The sequence below is a fragment of the Gossypium arboreum genome, chromosome 9, assembly GCF_025698485.1.
Source record: "Gossypium arboreum isolate Shixiya-1 chromosome 9, ASM2569848v2, whole genome shotgun sequence".
In the NCBI taxonomy this organism is placed as follows: domain Eukaryota; kingdom Viridiplantae; phylum Streptophyta; class Magnoliopsida; order Malvales; family Malvaceae; genus Gossypium; species Gossypium arboreum.
In genome coordinates, this window is record NC_069078.1 from 86,266,676 (window position 1) to 86,288,636 (window position 21,961).

Below are 21,961 nucleotides of genomic sequence, written 5' to 3' on the forward strand. Positions count from 1 at the left end.
TATTCTATTTCATAAATTTAATGCTGATATTTAAATATTTTGATTTGTTATCAATTAAATATAGAGAGAGATTTGCAATGAATAATTGAAATTCTCAAAGTAAAAATAGAGTAGGTTAGTTTTTTTAATAATTTTATTATAGGTTTTGATCATATTTGTTCTTTTTAATATAAAGTCTAGAACTAATTATAACTTATTCTCAATCCATAAATAGAAGGATAATACATTTTAGCACATTCGAACCCACATCCTCCTTCATTGGCGATAATGTTCATACAATTGAGTTAAAACTCAATCGGCAAAATAGATTGGTTATTAGCATATACAGGTTTGTGAATGGAAATATTTCTTTTTCATTATAAGAATATATGTTTTTGCCATATTTCAACTCATTCTTTATTTTATTTCATAAATTCAATGCTACTATTAAATATTTTTATTTGCCATCAATTTCACTTGTATGCTCCACCTGAGAGGCCTATAAAGGGCTTACTATTGCTGGCATTCAAAGAACTAGGATTAAATCGAAATTTAACAGAGTAGAATTTTTGAACTAAACAATAAGGTTACTATTAAAACATGGAATAAATGAGATGAGGCCTTGAATTAGAGGCCCAATGAGTAATATGACAAATTAAACTCTCTTTTGAAATTGTAAATCTCTTCTGGAAGGATGGGCCGCATTAATACGAAAACTTTTCAACCAACATACATACATTTCATACTTTTAAATTTATTTCTAGATTGATCCAATTCTAATCAACAAAAATGGATGATGAATCATTTCATTTATATAACAAATCCATCTTTAATTATCGAGTTTTTTAATATCACACTGATTCCTGATCGTATGTAGAATCCTTCTGATGATCTATCAGCCTCTTGTACACCCTGTCGATATTATTTAAGTGGATTAAACAAAAAGCAAAACCAATTATATAGTTATATATGGATTAATTATACCCTACTTCTCTAGATTATGGACCAAACTTTAAATTCCATCCTTGAACTCAAATCATTCCAATTGAACCCCTAAACTAAAGCATGATAGGAATGATAGTGTAGTTTATGGATTCAATTGAAAACTTGACCCATAATTTGAGGACATATGATGCAATTAACCCGTGTGTGTGGCTGAAGAATCAAACCTCGGAGTTGGCAATGACTACATTCTTCCCTATTCTGGCATTTTTATCAATGATACAATCCCTGCATGAAACGTAGATAAAGATGATATTAGTATTATGACAGGCTACAATGGAAGACGTATAAGGTTTTTAATTTTAAAATTACTTGATTTTAGTGTTTTCTCCTATTCCAACGGGAACCCCTTCCTCGGATAAAAGACCTGCTCTCTCTGCATCGGTTTCATAAAAATCTGCCCCAAGCATCACTGTATCCTGCATTTATATAACACCATTAGGAAATCGCAATATGCTTTCACAAGATTATGTGATGGAAGAACCAACCTTTAGGTGAACGCCAGCGTTGATTCGGGATCTAATACCAACAACGCTGTGTTCTATAAAGCAATTATTTAAGAAACTCCCATGGGATATGATTGAATCAACAACTTTGCAATTGTCGATTTTTGATGGGGGTAGGTTTCTCCTTGATGTAAATATTGGCTTTGCTGCATCATAGAAACTAAACCTTGGTGGCTACCATGGTGAAAAAACATGTTAAAGACGATACGAAATGTTTTTTCTTTTCACAACCAAGAACCAAGTTTTTTTGTGGCACATACATGCTCAGTGAGGGCAAGGTTTGCTTCAAAGAAAGACCTGATAGTACCTATATCCTCCCAATAATCATTGAAGAGATAAGCCTGTTAAAAAATTTCAACATTAGACACTGAATATGTTAAACTAAAATCGTTGGTGATTTTTAAGTACCTTAATGAAGAACTCTTTAGCTGAGGCAGGGATTATTTCTGATCCAAAGTCATTTGCAGTTGGAAAACGCCATCTGAATTAAAGCAAACCATTCAACACAGAAAAGTAGCGTGCCTAATCGATAACTTGGAGAGCTCTATCGTACCTCAAAAGGTTTAAAAGGATCTCCTTCTTGAAAACATATACTCCCATAGAGGCAATATATGGTTTCTTTTCGGCCTCTTCTTTTGAAAGTCCTAGAACTGTGGTATCTACTGCCTAAAGGATATATACTGATATTAGCAAAGCTAATAGCCAATTGGAAGGCAAGGTGCATAATAAGTTGACATAGGTGACTACCATTGCTTTCAATTCTGCTCCCTTGGGCTTTTCGCTGAACGAAAGAATCCTTCCCTTATTGTCTATCTTCATTAGACCGAAGTCCGAGGCACGCCTGTGATAATTCTAGTTATGAAATATCTGAAAGGTTACAACAACTTTGAGAAATTAAAATTGATGGTGTTACCTATCATCTATTGGAAGGCTAGAAATGGTAATGTCTGCACCGCTCTGCCTATGGTTCTGCAAACAACAAGGACGAATCTAAGCATCTCATCATATTCTGAAAATTAAGGTCATGAATATATATATATGAAGAGCAACCACATAGCTGAAGCTTCCAAGATTACATAACAATCCTCAAAAACAACATTGTTAAAGCAGGTGAGAAACAAGTAAACCACATATTTCAGCATGCTAATCAAGTTATTTAACTGTTCCATTTACATATTTGATTGCCCCACGCGAACTTGAACTCGGTGCCATGTAGTATTGAGAGTACCTCTTAGGTTCCAAATATCTTGTACGTTTTTAGGTTCCACATTTGCAGCTGAATCTATCGGTGGTATGTTTAAACCGTGAAAAGTAAGTAGTGTCTTTATTTAACACATCAACATTTTATGTATTTAACTAATGTAGCCTCATAATTTAAATGAAAATTATAATTTATGGCAATAAATATTATAAATAAATTTTTAATTATTAAGCGGTATTAAAATTATATAAAATTTTTCAGCGCAATCCATAAATTTATGATAATATTAAAAAAGAAAAAAAATTACACAGGATTAAATAATAAGGAACATTAAAAATAAAGTAATACGTTTTTAAAAATTGATAATATATATCTTTTAATTTTAAAATGTAATGCATAATTTTAAACATGAAATAAATTTAAATATTAAAAAATAAATAGTTTAAAAATAATGATTTTTCAATTTTAATTTTGAATATTTGAAAAACAATAATTAATTTATTTTAAAAATATTGAAATTTTTTAATAAAATTAATATATAACTTAATATATTTAAAAAATTATGCGTTTTAACTTATACAATTATTATTTATCTTTTGATTTTTAATATATTCACATATTTAGTAAATATACATATTTAGTAAATAAATATTCTTAAATTAAATTAATACACATAATGTACAAGTAAGAAAACTAATTTAAGTATATAACACAATTGCAACTGTGTAGATATTATGGTGCGTTGTTACCTGTACAAAATCCATATAGTCCATTCGATATAAGTGGTCCCCCGATAAAATCAGCACGTCTTCGATTTCCTTACTTCTTGCATCCTACAAGATAACAGAACAATGAAACTATCAAAGACTTGTGTTCTGTTTCTCACATTGAGCAAGATGACCACGAATGACTCTGTCTGTCTGTCTGTCTACCTCGAACAGCCAGTGAAATTGTCGAACTGCGTCTGCAGTCCCTTGGAACCATCTCTTACCGGCCTCTCCTGGAGTTTGTGTGGCTGCCAATATCTACCATAACCCAACATAATCTTAAATTATCAGAACCAGTTGCCTGCAAAGCAAGAAATCAAAGTGAAACTAAAATTCTCTGACCTCGACGTATCCATCTCCGAAGTTAATCCCATTGCCGAAGTTGTAAGCACGAGAGATATGCCGGTTAAGCGAAGCCGAGTTAAACTGGGTGAGAATGTACACTTTGTTGATCCCACTGTTAATACAGTTGCTCATTGGAACATCAATCAACCTGTATGCACCTCCAATTGGAACCTACAAAAACAAATTTTGTATCAGACACGTATACACATATATGATTAGGAAGGTAATCAAAATTTACCGCCGGCTTTGCACGTCGCTTAGTGAGCGGGAAAAGGCGAGTACCGGCTCCTCCTCCTAGAATAATAGCCACAACTGTCCTTGGGTCCCTTTTCTCCATCTCTAGATCCCTTAGCTGCATTATAACCCTCACTAATTAATGGTAGATTAAAATGAAAGCAAAGAAATTAATGTTAAATTCATCTTACCTTAAACTCCCCAGCTATGTTAGTAGTAAGTGACATGCAAATATTTGACTTCACATTCTTATTACAAAGTCTTTGACATTTTGGGGTCATGTTAACCTTCTTCCCCATCAACTCTCCATTCGAAAACTTGGCAAGCCTACTACATCTCCTCCTAGCCAATGCCAAGGTGGTACCTAGCTGGCCGGTGGCTGAGAGTGATAACCGGCCATCGGCTGACACCGTCATTTTTGTAATGGAAAAAGAAAATCAAGTAGAAAATTGGGAATGAAATTAGTGAAGAATATAATAGTGATAGTATATGTTTAGGACTATGGAGGGGGTGGGGAGGGAGAGGGAAGAGAGTTGCTTTCATGGAGTGCGTAATATTTGAAAGAATGGGCCACGTTATCTATAAAGAATTGCATCCACCAATTTCTGATGTTTGTTTGTATGGATTGTAGCCCCTCTAGATTAGATATCTATTGACCAGAAAGTCCATCAACATTTTAGTAGTTTTATATTTTAATACTTTAGGTACGAATCAAAGAATATTCTACCATTGCCTGCCTCATGATTTTTGTTTCCTTTTCTCCTTTAATGGTAACTATGGCGTTGTGTTAATGGCCCAAATTGTAAGCTGGGTTTCAATTGAGAAAACCCAATGGATCGTGTAGCTTAGTTTGGTTCTACAAATTTCAGATTTTGAGTTTACCCTGCCTTGCCATTTGACTAAGGTTTTCTTTAATGTGTTTATGCTATCTGGCATCATATTTGTATAGGAAGAATTATGAATATATATATATATAATATTTCACATTTATAATATATTCTTTTTGTAGATTGTCTTGTATTATCAAAATATTTGTTCTTTAGATTTTGATAGGTTTGTATATATATAGTGTTATATTGTATCATGTTTTATATAATTAGCCTTCCTAATTCAATATAAAGAATGATTTGTATTTATGTTGAAATTGTGTTAAGTCTTACGTTATAATATATTTAGTATAATTTTTGTAGTAATTCAATTTACTATTATATATGTTTGTATTGTGTTTGCATGATTCTCTTTGTGTAGTGTACTACAAAATTTATATAATTTTTTCACGTTGATAATTTATGTTACATAGGTTTTATTTGTGTTTGTGTAGTGTATTTATTTATTTTTCAAAATGTGATGTGTTTCAATTATTTTTAATCTTTCATGTCCAAATTAACTCCACGATTTGCATAATTTATTCTAATAGCTCAAATTTAATTTAATTTATCTATTTTTATTGATAACTAACTCATAAATTATGTAAACATATTAGAAAATAATTATTAAATTTATATTAAATAATAATCGAGGAAGCTTTAGTACTCATCAGCAAACCTTGGTGGAGAACTCGGCCCAATTGTAGATGTGTAACAAGCTGGTGGAGAGGATGGGCAAACAATAAGAAAATGGGTAAAAGTATTATGAAAATTTGTGTATTAAAATATTTATTATATTTTATTTTTTAACTTAAAATAAGTAGAGTAGTCTATATACATTAGATTAAAGAATAAAATGATCGTTTTTATTAAAAATTTCATCCATTTCTACTACTAAAAAAATAGCGTGGTTGACAGAATAATTAGACAATTACACTTGGCATATTTCAATACAGATGTACTGGGCTAATTTTTAACAATAGAAATGAATGGAGTTTTTAATGGACGGAATAGTTTATTTTTTGATTTAATGTATAAATATTAATTTACTCGTTTGTTGAGTAAAAGAAACAAAATGCAACCGACTCCTAATACAATAACATTCGTAATACTTTTACCCAAACAAGATATTTGCAATATTTCATATCACGTTTTTCATTTCAGAAACAAAATTATTTTAGACATGTGTAAGAAATTAAAAAATTAAAATAAATAAGATATGTGATGAATTTTAATTCTATTTATGTAGTTAAAAACTCTAATATCAATATGGAAAAATTAATTCAACATATCTCTTTTCTTCTTCTTTTGTCAGAAATATACCTCTATTTGACCTCAACAAAATCTTATATTCATATTCATATTCGTAATAAAAATAAGTTAATCCTTTAGTTCTGAAAGATTTATAAAATTTTAAGTAAATAAATAATAAAATTATAATTAGTTCTTTAAAAATGATAATATTTTTATATAAAATTTTTTAAAATTATAAAAATATATGTGAATACAATTATAAAATTATATTTTAGTTCAGATAAATATAACTCAAGCCTTTTTAAAATATATATATTAAATTTAACTCAAGTTGAATTTATGGAGTCAAATGAGTAGCCTCAACTCTTTAATAGTTCTAAACGAATACCATAAATGACATATTTTTGCAAAGATCGATGAACCAAAAAGGTTCAATTGCTTAAACATGCTATTTATCCAAATAAATGTGAACTAATTATTTTGTCACCACAAAAATGTTTTTCATGTCTAAAAAGTGAGTGAGATTCACGTCATTTTTTAGCACGCACATAAATATTTGTATACATACATGCATGCATGCATGCATGCACAGTTTCCCGACAAATGATTTGTTTATAATTAGTTGGATTTGTCACATCAATTATTCACAAATTAAGTAAATATTATATTAATATTTTTTGTTAAATAAAATTATTAAGAAAGGTACTCACAAATTTTATAATTATCCCATTCTTAAATACTAAAATGTCAATTTAATTAACCTTTATTTGTATTTTTTTTACCATTTGATATGATCTAAAAGTGTTAATGGATTATTACCAAATAATTGTGAGTATGTTGACACAACTTAAAATACAGGAATTTTACAGTCATGTGAAACTGTTCATGGGTTTATTAACATATAATTTTGAGCAAGTTCATGGGTTTATTCTTATTTACTAATTTACTTCTGTCAGAAATCAAAATCCACAAAATATTTGCACATAAATCACTATTTTCTCTCGAAATTACAAACTTAAAAGATAAGAGTTACATTTTGTTTCAATTTTTAGAATAACAATCAACAAATTTTTTTTTGTCAAAAGAAATATAAGTTACAAAAATAAATAAGAAAAAACTAGGCTTGAATCTAATTGAATGAGGTTTTTAGAATAAAAGTGTACAAATATAAATGTGTATTTTCCAAAAACAAAATATAAGTTTGAAACAACAAATAAATTTAATTAGGATAAGAAAGAAATTGGACTTAGAATTTTCTTTTTGGCCAACAAAATTGGACTTGAATTTAATTGAATAACTAGGTTGGGTTATAGCCTCCACCGCATGGTAATGCATTGAACTGTTTCAAAGTCACTGTCTTTGATTAAAAAAAAATTCTTACATTAGTATTTTCTTACTAAATCTATATTAATAATAGTAAAATAGGTCAAGTATAGGCAAAAGAAAAGTTATTTCTAAAGCATGCAAGGTATTTATTTAGATTTTAAGTCTAATATTTTTTATATAATATCTATTTTATTTATAAATCTTTTAAACTTTTAAATCTGAATAAAAATTAATTTAAACGTTTTAAACTTACATAATTTTTTATTATAATAATAATATCAATTAAATTAAAATTTAATCAATTTAAATCTAATGTTTTTTGTTCGAATTCTATGGATTAGTAGATAAATTTTCATACTTAAAATAGATCTACCAAATAATTACGATAGTAACAATCTTTTTCTTGCTTTTTTCTCTTTTTAAGAAAAAATATTAATATAAATGAAGGATGCGTGATTTATTCATTAGTACGGCGGCTATGATATTATCCATATGTGAGAGGAAAGAGTGAGTCAATTTTAATTATCACTTTGAGAGCAAGGCTTCATTTAATTATTAAATGAGTATGGATGTGATATATTTTAGTGGTGATGGCGTCTAGTGGAGTATGATGGGTTAGCTTTGCCCATCACCCTGGTGGATACTTTTGTTGGTGACGCCACAACCGTGTTGACCCACATTTTAACCTTTCTTTCTTCATCATTTGCGTTTTAAGATGCATCTTTTTGGTAAATGTATGGTGATAGTTTTTTTGGATTAAGAGTAAAATTGTATTTTATTTTTGTAATATAAAAATGAGTAAATTTATTATTGTATATTAGACTAAAAATAAATTAATATTTCTTGTTAAAATTTTTATTTAATTTTACCGTTAAAAGCGACGTGATTAACAAAATAGTTATAGTTACACATGGTGTACCACATATATCTAATTCTAACATGTAATGACCATAACCATAGAAATATATATATATATTTAAAAGGACCAATTTGCTATTTAATTTAATATACAATAATTAATTTGTCTATTTTTTTAGTAAAATGAATAAAATAAAATCGAACTCTTAATATAATATTCGTCATGACACGTTTACCATATGATTTCCTATTAACGCAATTGCCCTTTGGTCAAAAAAGGAAATTTTCTTTTAAGCCCTCTCAAAATTAAAAAATCAATTTAAGCTTTTTTTTTTTTTTTGAACTTACCCTCTAAAGATTAATAATTTAGTTTAAACTTTTTTAACACGAAACTTTTAACTATGACCCTCAAAATGTTACATTTTATCTCAATTGTCGCTAAATACAATTTTTTATTTCGCTCAAGAATTACGTAGACAAATACAAAATTTAAAAAATAAAGAAAAAAATGTACAATAACATCCACAAATCCATAAGAGAAATCGAATCCCATAAAATAAAAAACAAAAAATACACCGATTGAATTGTCAATTTGCAGAAAGCACATGCATAAAAAGGAAATAAAAAAACACATTTATTGATAAAGGGGTGAGACAAACTCCCCCAACCCACATATTCATTTTTTTTTCCTTATATATAAACCCTAAAGTGTTGAATGACAATTGAATTGGCTTTTCAATGTGGGAAAGATAGTGGCAACTTCCTTTTGTGTGTGGATATGCCCAAATGGAAGTGAACTCCTTAACAATTAAGATTGCTCAATTTATAAATGCAAAAAGAAATAATTCAAATTTTTATGTAATTATTCTATGATTGTTGAATTTACCTAATATTTGACAAGTGACATGTCTTTATTAGTTAATGCTGTTGGTTATGGATGAGATCAAGATTGATTTGTAGGATTGCATTGTGCCAAAAAAAAAATTCAATTACTTGGTGAAAAAGGAAATAAGAAAAATTTCCATTTTTAAAAAGAAAAAAAAAAGAGAAGAAAATCCGTTTGATGGAGTTGTTATCTCTTTTTATGGATCACTTTTCATCTTATAACAACTATTTGGAACTTAGTTTAGTGTCCCATAATGTAATGTTGAAAAAGTAAAGAGGATATATGCAAATTTTCGATTTTTTCTTTTTCTTAGATAAAATTAACTTTAATCTATATAAAAAAATTATAATATGGAAAAGGCATAATTATATTTTCGCCTCCAACTTTAAGAAAAAATATATTTTAGTTATTTATTTAACTTTTCGTTTATTTTAGTTTTTGAATTTATAATTTTGTCAAACCATCTCAAAATGGATGGAGAAATTAATGTTTTTAATTTTGTTGATGCATGTGCATTGTCATGTAGATAAAATATCAACATTTAATTATTTTTAAAATTTTAAAAATATTTTATATAATTTTCATATTTCTTAATAATTTTAATGAATTTTAACTTTTTAAAAATGATTTTTATAATTTTAAAAATTAAAAATTAATTAAATATTGATGTGTCATTCACACATAATAAAATTAAAAAAGCTAATTTTTCAAATATTTTGAAATAATTTATAAAAACAAATTTAAAAGAAAAAGAAAAAAATAAAAATAAAATTTGTTCTCTAAAGTTGAGGGATTAAAAAATCTTTACAACTACGGAAAGTACATCAATTTGATTTCAACTTTTCACATTAATGTTTGCTACTTTCAACTGCAAACTCTGCAAAAAAATAGAAAGGCCTATCTCATTACCTATAGAAATTAGATTAGTTCAATTAATAAAACTATTTTTATTATTTTTATTTAAATTTAAATTTGGTTATTTAATTAATGGCCAAGGCGTCCCCAAGTTGAGGGAACTCTGACCACTTTCAAGTGAGGAGATTTGAACTTGAGCGGTAGCCAGTAGGGATGGGTCTTTTTTGCTAGTTGTGGCCCATATCTTTTAATTTTTAAAAAAATTAAAAATAACAATATAAACTGATAAATAATAATTAAAAATATATATATATATATATGCTTACGTAGCTTTTGTCGGGGGTACCGTACGGATGCGAATCTTCCTTGGAACAGTGTTTTTGTTCCTTTTGGTTTGGTTTTTGCCTTTTTTTTTTTTTTTTTTTTTTTAAAATCTTTTTTGTGTCTTTACGATGGAATCTCATAACTAGACCTGTACATACTCACCTCGCCCGGTAGGTTGAATTCAGATATAGGTAACCCACTTTTTATGTTCTCTAATTTGATTCAAATTCGATTTAAATATTTTTATATTATTTAATTTATTTTTATTATAAAAATAATTACAATTTTCAATTCAAATAGTAAAACCAGTGGCCAATAATGAAACAAATGGTAAATTTTGGGCTAAGCGAAATGCAATCCAAAGATAAGAACAATTTATAATATATGTTTTTATTTTTATATTAATTAAAATATAAAATAAATGTTGCAACAATTATAATCAGGGGTAAATTGTAACGAGAGTTGAGACCTTAAAATTTTGAATTTTTTTTTATCAAAATCTTAAAAATTTTTTAAAAAAATTAATTAGTGTCTTAATTTTTAAAAAATTATCATGAAGCCCGTTAAAGGCTTTTAGAAATAAAAATTTAAAGACAAGATACGCGTTTTCGACGTTTGTTAGTTGAGGAGAGTATGGACAGAATGCTGGAGCAAATCTTGCTTACAAAATCTCATTCATGTGGCAACTTTTCTTCTTTGTTTATTTATTACAAATTTAAGCTCTTGAACCGATATAAATATTGGAGTCCAAATAGAGATTCAATTTAATTAAATTTGTTTAAGCTATTTACGATCATCAGTGGAGATAATCTCACAATAATATTGCATCTTTAATAAAAATTTCTCAACTTTTAAATAAATTAATGCGATAAAGCCAGATATTTATCCTCAGATATAAAGATATTTAAGCATGTGACAATTAACTTAGTCATTCTTTTGTGCAACTATGTTGGTAGGAAATTTGTCAGGCAAATTGATTGATTCTTTCTACATCTGGTTTGATTGATTCTTTCTACATCTGGCATAACTGCTGTCAAGTCGTTCATGGATGTTCCATACCATTCAAACTCTTTTATTATATAATTACATAAAAATAATATTAAATTAATAAGAAAATACTTAGATAATTGCCAATATTTAAAAATGTGCAAAGATATCACCTTTGTAAATCAATCTGCTTCAAAACAAGTCCCTCTGTATCTTTCCCTTCTCTTTTTCTTTTCAAATTTGGTTTTGACAAAATAACATGACATTAATGTCAAGTGTCAATAATCCCATGCGTGTTTAAAATAAAATTGAAATTATGTGTTGTCAAATCTCAATTGATTTTTTTAATTTTTTTATCTTTCTTGAACATCCTTTTTATCTTTAAATTTTAAAGCATCCACATAAAATATTATTTTTAAGAATTTTTGTTACTATATTTAATTTTATTGTTACAATAATTAATTTTATTTTATGTAAATTAATGTATTTATTTACTTTTTAGGATGTGATGTTGATATTTACCCTGAAGTGGTAATGTCTTTTATCTTTCACCTTCTTATTTAAGTTAAAAGTAAAAACCAGCAAAGGTTGTGTTGAAGTATTTGTTCATTTTGGTCCTTTTGATTTCATTTCCTTACCAGTTCCAAAAACCTTGTTCAAAGGTAAGTGACAAAGTACCTAACCGTTGAAGACAAGAGAAAAGGCAGTAATGAAAGTTTTTTGTGTTTTTATATGCCAGTGAGAGAGAGAGAAAGAGAAAGGACTCGAATAACGATAATAACTACCTACCTACTACAAAAACATTATTCCTTAAAAGATGAAACAGAGGAATTCAATCAAAAAAAAAAACCACAAACAAAGACAAAAAGGGGGGGGGGAATATTGATTATTATACAGGCAAATCCAGAATAAAACTATGGATATTGTTGTAGCCACCCATTTTAACAATCCCCTGTTTTTCATTTTCACCTTCTTTACAGTAGTACCTCCCTCTGCCATCCCAGCTCCTTTGAAGAGTGGCCGTTTCCCCATCTTCTTCTTTCTCTGGTTCCTCTTCTTCAGCTATGTAGTTATCATCGTTTTCATACTCTTCTTCTTGTTCTTCTTCGTCGTCGTTTTCGTTGTTGTTGGTGTTATTATCATTTTCCACGTCGGCTGTTTCTTCTTCTTCATGGTCAATGCTGGAAGTGGAATATTTCAAAAGGTGAAGTCGAAGGCGGCCATTGCTTCGCTCAGCTTGAAAGATGGGGTTGTTCGATGGGGCCTTGACAGCTTGAATCACCAACCTTCCGTTTTCACGGTGGGACCTAACGCGAAGCGATTCCGATCCGCTTATCGTTGTCAGTGGTGGTGGGAAATCTCCAGCAATTGCTTTCTTAGTGCCCCCCAATGATTGACCCGATTTCCATGTCGGAGGATTCCCACCTTGCGAACTATGTGAAGACAATGCGAACACGTCGTCTTCCAACACATCGTCGCTCCCCGTTTCACTACCCAAATTCTCAGTACACAGTTCCAAGCTCTTCTCACTTAAACTAGACAAAGAACGTTTCACTAAAGGATGAACATAAGTGTTTTCATTCCCTTGTTCCCCTTTTGAAGATTGAGGACTATTGAACAGAGCCTGGAGTAAACTCCAACCGCCCGGTTCAGGGTTAACCGAACACGACTTACTGATCAATTCGCGTGGTCTCGCCGAAGATAACGTTAGCCTCAATGCTCTCGGCTCAACCAACTGCGACTCGAGACATGACTGTAAACCTTGGTGACAAACAATCGTCGCCATAACGATAGAAAATTTAGTATAACGTTGTACGGTTTTAGAGAGTGTGTGTTTGTTTTTTGATGGAGAGATAAGCAAAAGGGGTGGGAATGGGATGTGAATTTGTAGTACTCCAAAAGTTCCAGCATATACAGAGAAGTGGGGAAAAGGGGACCACTTGAATTTTTCTACAATTTTTTTTTCTATAGTTGTTTAAATCTGCCACACACAGCAAAAGGAAACAAAGAAACATTTTTTTTTCCTTTAAAAAAATGGCCAAAAAAGGAAGAATTTATATTTGTGTATTATTATTTTTATTAAATGAGTGGGAATTTGAATGTCAGCAACGAGTTTCTTCACAAAATCTATTCTGGGTAGAAATTTAAAGTATGGGGTACATTGCTCCAAAATTTACCACCTTCTTTATTTTCCTTTTTCTTCTTCCCTTTCCAAAAAGAGCCTACAAAAGGGGTACGTGAGATTCACCAATTTATATGATTGCTTTCTTGATTTGATTTATATTTAACAAAAATAAAAGTTAAAATCCTAAACTCAAAATTCTTAATATTTAATTATATTTTATATTAATATTTATTTATAAATCTTACATATTTTATTTAATTTAGTGATGTGCTATGTTATTATTATATTGATGGTGCATAAAATTTATACACCACATCAAATATTATTCTAAATATTTAATTATCTATATTTATTGCTAATAATTTTAATGTTTGAGCCATAGTTTATTATTAATGTATAAATTTGTCCACTGATAACATATTAAATACAAATCTTTATCGAAACCCGAAATCACAGTGAATCCCACTGTTCTTCATGTATGATTCATATGTTCTCATGAGTCAAAACCTTTGTTGGATTGCATTCAAAAAGAGGAATGATAATATGTACTATCAGCCCACAGCCTTTGAATTTTTTTTCCAGCAACTAAAGTTACCGAAATGGACATCGATTCTAGCCAGAATTTGACCAAAACTGCAAAAATACTACCCCCCAAGGAGACCTACAGAATGAAGGGCAAGTTTGTCAAACCATCGAAGTTTAGGGTTGGAGAAAAAAAAAGAACGAAGAATATGGATACTTGAAAGGTGCTTGGACCGACAGCCTCCGACCCCACCATGGAATCAAAAAATGGAGAAATCATTGTGAGACCCACAAGACAAGTTATTCAAATATTGTCATGTTACTCCACATTGTTTCACAGTATAGTAACTTTTTAATGGAGAATAAGGTTTCAAAGTATATACAGTTGTTTTTCCATGGTGTAATTTGCATGCTTAAATTGAAACTTCGATTGAGGTTGGTTTAGTTTGGTTTGGGTTAACATCATTCTTTGCTCCCGGTGGGCATGTGATTTTTAATTAATTCGAAAATTTTATCGATTCAATTATGTTATTTATTTTATCACATTAATTTAGCTATTTTTTCTCTTTAAATGGAATATGTGATATTTTTAAAATATAAAAAAATCAAACAATCAATATTACATGGATGGAAGACCGAATAAGTACATAAATATGTTGAATTTAGAGTTTTAAAGTCTTTTTTAATTCTGAATTTGAAGTTATAAATTTCTTTAGTAAGAGAAATAAAATGAAAATTCATGGTTTTCACATTATTTTAAATGCCACATAATCTAATTTAACTGAAGTGATTTGAGGATGGTATCAATCAAAACTTCAATTATTAAGTAAAAGAGAGCTTAAGGACCAAATGAGATACTAAATTTCAAACGTGCAAAAAAGTATAGGGACAGAAAACAAAGTTATACCAATCATGTTCGGCCATTTATGACTTATACTCCACTAACACACACCCCTTTAGTTTTTGTCGGCTAGGCGCTTACCTATGACTGCTCTAAATATAGAATCCCTCTCTATAAAAAGAAGGGAAATTAATAAAAGGAATCATCCATCAAAAAATAATGAAGAGGAGGCAAAGGCCAGCATGTGGGTGGACAACAAATGACCTAACCTATAAATGTTTAAACAAATGGCAAAGGAGGTTGGTTCATGCTATTTGTGGGTTTTGCGGTTGTGGGTTTTCCTAGTATAGTAAAGCTGACTTGGTTCCTACCAATATATATATATCACCACCATTTTTAGAGCAGAAAAGGTAACTAGCTGGCGCTCCGATCATGACCATCACACTATAGTACATCTCTACTGTATATAATGTAATACCACTTTCACATGTTGCCTTTTTTGTGATTACACATGCATGAAGAATATCACTTATTTTGTACTAAATGGAAAAAAAAATAGCAAACCATTTGCTGGAATTTCAGGGAAAATATTATTAAGAAAAGTAAAAATAATGTTTACATTTTAATCTCTATCCTTTTTTTCTAAAGTAAAATTTACCCCATTGTCAAGGACAAGAAATTCTGGCATACTTTGTGGTCAGATTATTAATAGAGAAAATGTGTGGTGGAATGCTTTTGTTTGAAAAAAAAGAAAAAGATTTGTTATGAAATCTGACATGTTTCTGTTCTTTTCTTTTTTTGATATGAATTTCAAACAAATATTATGGCGATTGTCAAGGAGGCAGTGTTGGTTCCATCATTTTCCATCTTTATGAAGATACCTATTAATTAAAGACTAAATATATAGACTATAGAAGAGGTTTTCCTATCAGATTTGACTTATATCACAATATATGTTTGAGTGATGGGTTTCACGATCGTTTATCTTATGGGCACAGAGCTGTAGATGGTTGAAGATGATTGGAATGGGATCCGTCGAGAGGATTGGAGTTCGAGAGAAGAAAAGTGGCTACGAGAGATATGTCTTGTACTAATGTATGTGGGACTTAAAAGGGGTAATTCTAGTTCTTCTTGATATGTCTCGTATCACTTGATTTATTATTGTATTATCCTCGTAGATATGAACTGTCGTGCTAAGTATATGTGACGTTGTTCCACGTCAGGGATATAGTCCCACGATGTGAGTTTGTGAGGTCTTGAGCTTTGTGGGACCTAAAGCTCACAAATGCCCTTAGCTCGCAAGATGATTTTAATTCACGATTTTAATTAACAAAATTAGTAAGATGTAAGGAGAGTTCGTTAAATATAGATATACATTACTATAATTTTTTTAAAACACAGTATAATTTCTTTTATGAATTACAATTTAATAACCAAAGCAACAAGCGGCTAGTGAGGTAACTATTACATTTTGAGTTTCTTTTAATTGTTTAATGCACAAAAAGGGTCTGGAACATATCCACTCAACCGAGGATCCATTAGAGAAAGGAATATTAAAGGACAATGGACATTTGATAATGGGATTATTCATCGGGTCAAAATTTTTAGAAAACTATATACAACTACTTTTGATTGATGATGGATATGGAATCCAATTCAAGGGCAAAAAGGAATTTATATACATGTACCCATTTAAACAAAATTAATGTATCTTTATTAAGCAAAGAGTGGATACAATGCAAAGATATTTACCCCATTTGGTCAAGTAGATCAGCATATTAATAGCCCCTATCTCTATAGACACTTGTAAAGTTTGTCCTCAAAAGATTAATTCCCAAGTAACCTAACATATTTCAGAACCAAAAATAAAAATAGTTAAAATAAATAAAGAAATTAGAAAGGTGATCAAAGGTAAACTTTCCCTTAGTATTTATAATATAATTGATGTGGTCCTAACTCCCTAAAAGCAGCATTAAACTGAAGCAAAGGAGCCTTATTGTAACCTTTGGTAGCTCTAAATGAGCAGTCTTTTCAGCCCTCTCAATTCTCATAGTACAAATAAAGTTTATTTATTATTATTGAGTTAAACAATAATTATGTGTGCCAACTCAAAGAAAAGAGCATCATATTTACACCAGAATCTATCTGATTTCTCGCATTACTTAATTTTGTGTTCTTAATGACAGATAGAGGGAATGAAATTTGCATCAGCACCCATATATAATTTTGTACATTAAAATACTAAAAGCCATGATTTATGATGCCATTTTAATAATTAAGCAACTAAACTTTTACTCTACTCTAATTAATTCTTTATCGTTTACATCCATTAATGTTAAAAGTTTATTTGAGATAAATTAATGATTCAATTTATTTTGTTATAAATTATTAACAACTTCATATATCAAATATAAGAATGTAAAAGTTGAAATTTTGTATTATTTTAATTATGTTTGTTTGATTTTATTTTAATTAAGTAATGTAGACCATTAAGCAAAGAGTACGTCATGTCTCCTTGGCATTAAGTGGAGCCTAAATGCCATAACCTTAATATTATAATAGTGAAGACTTTTAATGAAAGACGAGAATCCAATTCACAGCTGAAGTAAGCACATACAAAGCACCTTCCTAACTTTTTGACAACCCTAGTGCCACCAATTGCTACCCATTTTTATATTATTATATATGTTTATTATTATAATAAAAGTAAAAGAAAAACCATCACAGGCAGAGACAACGTAATTAATCCATGCAAACATGTTATAGAACTAATGGTCAATTGATCACTAACTCTGCAAATAAATTAATGCATTGAGCCCGTGAAACAACTTTTCACAAGTATGAACATAAACATCGCAGTCCAAGGCTAGCTTTTCAGACAGTGACAAAAAACTTTAGGCTCTATTAAACAAGTAATGTATAGAGACAAAAGAGAATTATGTAACTAAATTGATGTAATATTTAATGCAAATTTTGGTTGAATGGTGAAATATAAATGTTGAAAAGTATAGAATTTTTCATTTAAATTGTATTTAACTATATTTTTATCTTATATAGGAGACATGACACGATAAAAAAAAAGTCTTTAAATAATATAATTTACTTTGTTAAGTAAGGGTATTTTCGTCGTTACCAATTGAGTTGTTGGTTAGTTATGGTTATTAGTAATTTTTATACCATACTCTCAATATTCGGTATTCATGTTAAATTTATAATCGAGTTAAATTGGGTCTCTAAATAGATTTGAATCTAAAACCTACATGGGTGATTATTAATGTATTGTTTTATTTTATTATTAAAGCAGATAATGTATCACCTTCATGCTCCTGCCTTTTGGCCTGCAAGTAGGTTTCATATTATTCTTAACGGGTTACAGTAATAGCGAGTGGAAACAGAAGTAGCATGTGATAAAGGTGATCGACAAAAGGAATAATGTTCTACACTCAAACTTAGAAAGCTTAGGAATTTGTAAACAGCAGTAAAACCATTTTTCAACAAGACATATTGGTTAAGTTCAAAGACCCTAATCCAGATTGGTTAAGTTCAAAGAACCCAAATCCAGTCCCTGCCACCGATTTCCTCTAAGCTTGGACCAATATTTCTCTCTCTCTTTTCTTCCTTCTAAGGAAAAGTCAGTTTGATCAAAGCTGTAAATCAAGAAAGCTACTTTAGAATTAGGAGAGAGCTAGTTAAATATGCTTGACATGAATCCGATCATAAACTGATTAAAAAAAAAAAAAACATTCAAGTTTAAATTTGATCCGACTATCCATTTTTATCCTTCATATACTAATATTTATATGTTTTTATAGTTAAATTTAACTAAAATAATTTTTTAATTTAAATTCCAGTTAGATCAAATCAACCCAAAAATCATAATGTCCTAGACTAGCTCCTATGGATCTAGCTAGCCTTTCAGGTTGGGTGAAATGTTTGTCCCATATGGCAGCTTGATCCATGAAATTTAAAATAAATATTTTTTAAATATTGAAATTTGAAAAAGTTTGAATATTAAATTAAAAAATGAGGTTTTGAAAAAGAATTTAATTCTATTTAAAATACGGTCCGACTTAAATATTAAAATTTAAATTTATAAATTTTCAAGTTTATAATATGATTTTTACTTTTTAATTTGTTTATTATGATATAAAATTGAATATACCATACCATAATTAAATATTAAAAAGTATGTTATGTCGGTTATGTTTAATCTTTTATTATAATTAAAGGTGTATTCTTTTGTTTTATGATTTGAAAATTAATTTTATTTGAATTAAGGATGATATTTTCAAATTTTTAATGTACTATGATAATAAAAGATATATAATTATTAAATATTAAATAAAAATAATTATATTTTAAAAATAAAAATTAATATGGCCAAACTAAACAAGCTTAGGTTAACTATCTATTACTATGGGAAAACTTGAGTAAAATTGTAGACTTATATTTGAACTATTCTTAAATGTTTGACCATTCTAAAGAATTTTGGTAAAAAAAAAGTATGTGCATAATGATGGATGAAGGAAACTTACCTCACAAAGATTCGAGTCAAATAAGATAAACATGTTGTCAATAACACAGATAAAATAATAAAAATTGATGTATTTTAAAACAATTTTAATATTAAATTTTAATATTTTAGATTCGATTAGTGAATGTATACTTTATTTCATGATACAATGATTTTTACTAGTTTTTAAAATTTTAATTTTTACAATCCTTTACAATTCCTAATAAATTTTATAGTTTTTATTATTTTTACAAGAAATTCTAACATATTTTAAAATTTCAAACAATTATATATATTTATAGTCATAATTATAAATTTCTAATAATTTTTATATTTTTAAAGAATTTTAGATTTTGGATGATGATGTCATTGTGACATCAACATATGCCATGTGGCAATTTATGATTGCTTGAATATCCCAACTATTTTTTTACATCCAAAGGATTGAATTAGGAACGTTCCATAATATTATGGACTAAATTGAGATTGTCTGATAACCTTAGAGACTAAGGGTGGGTTTGGGGCGGCGGTACGGTGCGTTTAGCTTACTTTTTGTCTCACACTACAGTATCTTATCTCACCGCCACCGCTGTTTTTACACTAACCGCAGGTAAACGCACCACCCATCCAAACTCACTCTAAAGTAAGCTAAAAAATACTTTAAAGACCAAAGTGAAAAAAGCAATATGTTTCAAGACTAAAATGTGCATTAAACCTAAAAATTAATATTCAGCACTATTCAATCTCTTATTTTACAAATTTATTTAGTACATAATTAAATATTAGATTTATTAATTGGCACTAGTTCATAGTGCATAACAATATGAGTTAAAAGAATAAATATTTCTTAATTTCACTTTGATTTTTCTAAAAATAGGTCTTATAAAAATGGTTGAGACTTATTATAAATCAAACCTTTTCATTATATAATATTTATATTTATTATACAATCTATATATACAAGATATAAAACTCAAATCGATGAAAATGTTTATTTATTTATTTATTTAATGTTATAGATTTAAATCAATAACTATTTTGCCAAAAGCTCAACCAATTTGACTTGCATGAAGCAATTTTCCATCATTCTATTTTTCTAACCAATAAATTTTAAAAAATGATATATTGATTTAATTTCTTTCGTATTTTCATTGATTATTACAAATTTTAATTTATTTCATATTACTTTTATGATTAATATAGCAATGGAACTGGGAAAATGAGTTATACAAAAATTAATTATAAAACTCAAATTTAAAAAAAAAGCCTTATTATTTTTTAAATTTAATTTTATTGTGAAAGTATTTGAAAGTTTCTAAGTTTTATACAATGCTTAGACTATACATAACCCATCCCAAGGCTTTTTTACTAAAATAAATTAAAAAAAGAATTATTTATCAAAATAGGTTGTCAGCCTAATTATATACGAAAATGGGGTGTTTTGTTCATTTGCGCCTATCTGACAGGCACAAATGATTATTTTATATTAATTTTTTTTGTTTTTTAAATAAAATATTATTTTTTTATTTTTATTAAAAATATTTAAATATATATACGGGCAAAAATGCGGATAAAAAGGAATCGAGCCTATCGGATAGGCGCGATTAATCGCGCCTGGTAGATAGGCGCAAATGGGCAGCCCGAACAGTGCACCTCCAGCTGCTGCATGCTACCCACTTGGCCTGCTTGCCCAAACAGTCCCTCCTACTGACCTTTGTAATTTATAAATTTATTCTCAAATTTTTACTTTATGGGAATCGAACCAACTCATTCAAATTCAATAAAAATAATAATTATGTTCAAAAATTCTTATTTCATATTTTTCCGCGTTCAATTTACAAAGTCTACCACCATGTAATTATAGTCAGCAATATTTCTAATCTTTTTATTTTTTTTCTAGATAAGGGCACATCTTTTTTACATCAAAAAGTAGATAAATAAACCATCAAAATTAAGTCTAATTATTGAAGAAGCATAATATCGACTCACATATTTAAACAAATATCGAGCCCGTAAAGAATGATTATTATTTTTATTTATTTGAAAATCAAGTTAAAATTTATATAAACCTATTTTTTTTAAACTTTAGCATATACATAGAATATGATTGGAACCATAAAAGAAGCAATACGATTGGTAACTTTCACCTGCTACAAAATTTAGAATATTGATATTGTATTCACCAAAATTTAGAATATTGATATTGTATTCACCAATTATAGGAGCATAACAAATACTTCATTTATATGCCGTCTAATTAAAAACCTCTAAATTTATTTTAGTAAAAAAACCAGCATCCACCAAATCATTTGATGTGTTCATTTGATAATCGGGGTATATATAAGGGAAAAGGTAAGCTCGTGTGGGCCCCACCACAACCATTGGCGCCTCTGAGGTAGGCACAATCATTTGCGCCTCAGAGAAAGGCTCGATTAGTCGCGCCTCTCAAGTAGGCGCAACCTATATTCGTATTTATACGCGGGTCATACTGACCCGAAAATATTTTTTTAATATTTTTTTAATATAAAAAATAAAAAAAATATTTTTTTAATATAAAATAATCATTCGCG

The 21,961-nt window shown here is 28.9% G+C and overlaps 2 protein-coding genes across 3 annotated transcripts; both read right to left on the bottom strand.

The window, feature by feature from the left end:
- Positions 1–644: 644 nt before the first annotated feature.
- On the bottom strand, positions 645–4,647 carry LOC108454787 (glucose-1-phosphate adenylyltransferase large subunit 1, chloroplastic). Of its 2 annotated transcripts, none has more exons than XM_017753361.2 (14): positions 4,226–4,647; positions 4,039–4,152; positions 3,798–3,971; positions 3,621–3,713; positions 3,438–3,521; positions 2,401–2,456; positions 2,235–2,328; positions 2,041–2,153; positions 1,896–1,968; positions 1,748–1,828; positions 1,470–1,661; positions 1,294–1,400; positions 1,149–1,209; positions 645–891 (listed from the first exon to the last, which is right to left on the bottom strand). In XM_017753361.2, exons 1-14 carry the CDS (start codon positions 4,448–4,450, stop codon positions 790–792), a joined length of 1,569 nt encoding a protein of 522 aa, XP_017608850.1. In that variant the 5' UTR covers positions 4,451–4,647; the 3' UTR covers positions 645–789. The 2 variants fall into 2 exon arrangements, with proteins under 2 accessions (XP_017608850.1, XP_017608851.1); XM_017753362.2 differs by having other exon boundaries at positions 4,039–4,169; positions 4,226–4,341.
- Positions 4,648–12,159: 7,512 nt separating this feature from the next.
- LOC108456427 (protein FANTASTIC FOUR 3) lies at positions 12,160–13,263 on the bottom strand. The gene has a single exon (XM_017755013.2). It carries the CDS (start codon positions 13,174–13,176, stop codon positions 12,280–12,282), a length of 897 nt encoding a protein of 298 aa, XP_017610502.1. The 5' UTR covers positions 13,177–13,263; the 3' UTR covers positions 12,160–12,279.
- Positions 13,264–21,961: the final 8,698 nt, after the last annotated feature.